General features: G+C 29.4%; 1 protein-coding gene across 1 annotated transcript in view; it reads right to left on the reverse strand.

Moving 5' to 3' along the window:
* LOC107607916 (rhamnogalacturonate lyase B-like) overlaps positions 1-3,841 on the reverse strand; it is a 12,293-nt gene extending 8,452 nt beyond the window's left edge. The window contains exons 1-4 of the mRNA XM_021107991.1: positions 3,712-3,841; positions 3,176-3,295; positions 2,917-3,058; positions 88-270 (exon numbers count right to left, since the gene is read on the reverse strand). Coding sequence (XP_020963650.1) covers positions 88-270; positions 2,917-3,058; positions 3,176-3,295; positions 3,712-3,830 — 564 coding nt within the window. The 5' untranslated portion in view covers positions 3,831-3,841. The remainder of the gene's footprint in view (positions 1-87; positions 271-2,916; positions 3,059-3,175; positions 3,296-3,711) is intronic.

Here is a 4,219-nt window from a genome sequence, read left to right on the forward strand (position 1 = left end):
AATGTAAATATTATGATAAATAATATATCAATCTACATAGATAGTATTTTATATAAAATGAATATAATTTATTAAGAAAAGACTTACTGCGAGACTAATAGGTCCAACATGAGAGGTGAGGTTCTGTTTAAGAGGGCCACCTGATTGGAACTCATTGGTAGGTATAATTACCCAAAACCCCATTGCAGGATTAGTTTCAGATTTGGAGCTTATCCATCCATGCACCTTAATATCTTTGTTATTGCTTGAGTATTGATACTTGTCATCCACCTTAAATCAATAGTCAACGAGTCAATAACATATTTAAACCAATTGTTAAAATTCTTTTACAAATATCATATCTGCTATATATAATATTTTTTACACAAATTCATTGATTTCTGTTTTCATCTTTGGTGTTTTTCTTTTTCAAAATTTATTTTATACAAAAAAATATAATCAATAAATTTGAGTGAATTAACTAGGAATTAATTTCCTTTTTGTCTAGTTGTAGTCTAAAAATCAACAATAAAAAAATCGGTGAAACGATTGAATTTGTGATGATTTTTATGCTTAACCAATTTTAAAAGTTTAATAAAAAATTAATTAATCGGTTTTTATACACTTTATTATATATGATTAGATTCTAGTCGAAATGCTAATAAATCGTAGAGTATCTGACTAATCACTTCAATAATTGGTGTAGTTTTTAAAATTTTAATATAACACTAACATCATAGAATAAAAACAAAACTCAAAAATCAATCGAACTTAAAGAATTTTACATCTAATTTTTTTTCTGAAAGGATATAAAGTCATAAAGTAATTAGTAACAGTTAGTGAGTTTGTTATAGTCAGTTAAAAAGGTAGTTAAAGTTATTATTGTAAAATGACTTGTATAGGAAGTTACCGGTTACACCTATCTATATAAATTATAGAAAAAATTTTAAGTGTACTGAAAATACTGGTGTTCCAATTATTTTAACCGTTGATTTTAATTAATATATATATATATATATATATATTTTATAATTTAAATTAACGGTTAAAATAATTGGAACACTGGTGTTCTCGATATACTTAAAACTTTTCCTAAATTATAAACCATTGTAATAAGCTGAAGTTTACAATGAAATCATAATCACACTACAATTCTAGAATCATCCAACTTTCTTTCTCTCTAACTCTCTCAAACTCTTACTCTCACGACTAAGCCACTAGTAAGAGCTTTAGGAATATCAATGGCAGAGCCAATTCAAGCAATGCTAGAGAAAAATGCAATAAACTCAGTTGCAAATTAGAATGTGAATCAAGCAATGGTGGTGCATAATTTTATAGTTTCAATTTCCATCAAATTGGATGAAGAGAACTACTTTCTATGGAGAGATCAAGTTGAAGTTTTGATCGAAACTCATGAACTCATAGATTATGTCAATGGAGTGAATGTCCTGATGCAATTTCGATCGATGGAAGATGAGAGTAATGGAGTTCTATATCATGAGTTCAAGAAGGCTAAACCAATAGCAGCAAATATAACACATATGAATCAGAGAGAATATTCAGTCAAATATTAGGCATATTCGTTTTATTTAATATCTAGGCCCTGCACCACAATATAAAGGCTTCAAGTGTCTCAAAACAAATAGAAGAGTGCTTATAACCAATGTGATCTTTCATGAGCAAACTAAGATTTCATATTGCTAATTCTCAAAATCAACCTGTTAAATCCAATCACAACACTTATCCAGTGACCACCCGAGCCAAAAATTTCATGAGCAAACTAAGATTCCTCAACACAAAACTTAAATCTCATCAATTACCCAAGTCAGCAAAAGAAGAAAGTATTATTCCACACTGGAAGCAAGCAACGAACAAAAAATATGCATCTCTAATGAGAAACAACACATGGCAGCTTACTCCCTTACCTCCAAATAGATGTGCAATTAGCAGTAAATAAGTTTTTCGTGTAAAAAAGATTCAGATGGCTTTATTAACAAGTTTAAAGCAAGACTTGTTGCCCAAAGCTTCAATCAAAGACTAGGCATCGACTTTAAAGAAACCTTCAGTCTAGTAGTGAACCAGCTACAATTAGAGTGATTTTATCCTTAGCATTACAAAACAATTGGCTTCTTACTCAATTTGATGTCAACAACGCATTTTTGAATGGGAGTTTGCAAGAAAAAGTTTATATAAAACAACCGCAAGGTTTTAAAGTTGGTGGCTCAGATCTTATGTGTAAACTCACTAGATCACTCTATAAATTGAAACAAGTGCAACGGTCTAGGTTCAACACACTCAAAGCAGCACTTTATGCCATGGGATTCATCTCAACAAAATCAGATGTATGTCTCTTCCACACACACAATAAAAAAGCAGAAATATTTGGTAATCAAAGAAAATCAACCAAAAACAGCCATAACTTGTCTTATTTAGCATTCATTAATTGTTACGACAATTAATGAATGCTAAATAAAGCAACTATTTTTCTTTCCGTTTATATTGATGATATTATTGTGACTGGCATATCTAAAGATGTAAAAGTTAGCAAAAGTTAACAAATTTTTTACCGTCAATTAAAAATGTGAGGAGTGCTAGAGGACCAGCAACTTTTGTATTTTGTAACCATCAATTGACCATCAATAATGTTTTTAATGGTGTGAGATTACATCCAATGGTAAGAGATTACTCATTCTTCTTTTGATGATTAGGTGCTAGTCACAAAATATAAAAGTTGCTCGTCCCATAAACTTTCTCTTATTATAATAAATTGAAATCGTGCAATAAAATCATGGTCACACTACTATCCTAGAATCATCCATTTCTCTCTCTCTCTCTCTCAGTCTCACTCTCCTAAGCTCTTACTCTCACTCGTGAACCACTGAAATCATTTTGACTTTCCAAGAAAGAAATAAAAAGAAAAAAGAATAAAAGAAAAACCTCTCCCTTGAACTGTGGTTCAATAGGATCAACAAGCAATACAGCTTCAGGTGGAACAAGTGTTCTTCCTCTTGTCGGTAACCGGTCATCTGGAAGAGCCATTAGCCTTTGCTTATTATCCGCTATAGCCATATAATTAAACCTGCGTAATAATAATAATAATTATTATTATAAACTCCAGATTATTTATTTTCTTGTGGAATAAAACAAAGAGTCAACAAATGTTCTAAAAATAAAATAGGGCTAAGTAAGACCATACTTATCTTTTCGAAGCTTAAAGACCATTCTGATTTGGGGAACGTTGAAAGCAGGCCATTCTTTTCGGTGTTCAAAGATGCTATAACAATACAAGCCAGAGGAATTGCGTAGCATCACATATCTGCACAAAATTTAGGTCAATTATACTCCTATTATTAATAAACTAACATTTTACCTAAACAAATTAAACAAGGTAAAGATAATTTTAAGGGTAAATGTTTCTTCAACATTGTATATTGATATGTGTTTTATCTTTAAAAAAAGAGCGCATGTTAATTAAAATATGTGCAATAATAATTTTAGTTTTAGGTCAATTATATTCATTTTTTTATGGCCTTTTATGTAATGAATATAAAAAATAATTTTTAACATAATAATATGTAATTAAATGTATGTAAAAAAATTTTAATCTCGACCATGTATAAATTCACATAATAATAGATGTACATGGTTCTAAAAATATACTTTTTAATTAAATTTGCTTTATAAGAATATGATTGCAACCATGTATGCATTGATGAATGAATTTAATGGTACCTAATGTCAATATTTAGAGGAGACTGCTTTTCCTCCATGGATGATCGATCCCATGTTTTGGTAAATGAAATCTCCAATTTTTCATCATTTTGCACTATAACTTCATAACTTGTCCCCATTACCCTGCATGAGATATTAATTTGCCACGTAATTAACAATTGACTTAATATTCAATTTGACCTTTGAGATGAAATTTGAAATGGAATTTAAATTTACCTTTAAAATTATAATTAACTTAATTTGAACCCTAAAAATTATAATAGTAATTTATATTAGTCTTTGAACTAAATTTTGGCATGTTGATTTTGCATATTAATTTGTTAAAATTTAGACTTCTCATCTAAATTTCATGTGACTAACTAGACCTCCTATAACAAATTCAATTTAAAAAATTTGGAGTTTTGGGAGCACGAATCAAGCTTCTAAATGCTCTAATAAGTCTTGATTATATAGAACTTGAGCGAAAAATCCAAATTACAACAAATTAACGTATCAAATCAACATGTCG

Source organism: Arachis ipaensis, chromosome B07, assembly GCF_000816755.2.
Source record: "Arachis ipaensis cultivar K30076 chromosome B07, Araip1.1, whole genome shotgun sequence".
In the NCBI taxonomy this organism is placed as follows: Eukaryota; Viridiplantae; Streptophyta; class Magnoliopsida; order Fabales; family Fabaceae; genus Arachis; species Arachis ipaensis.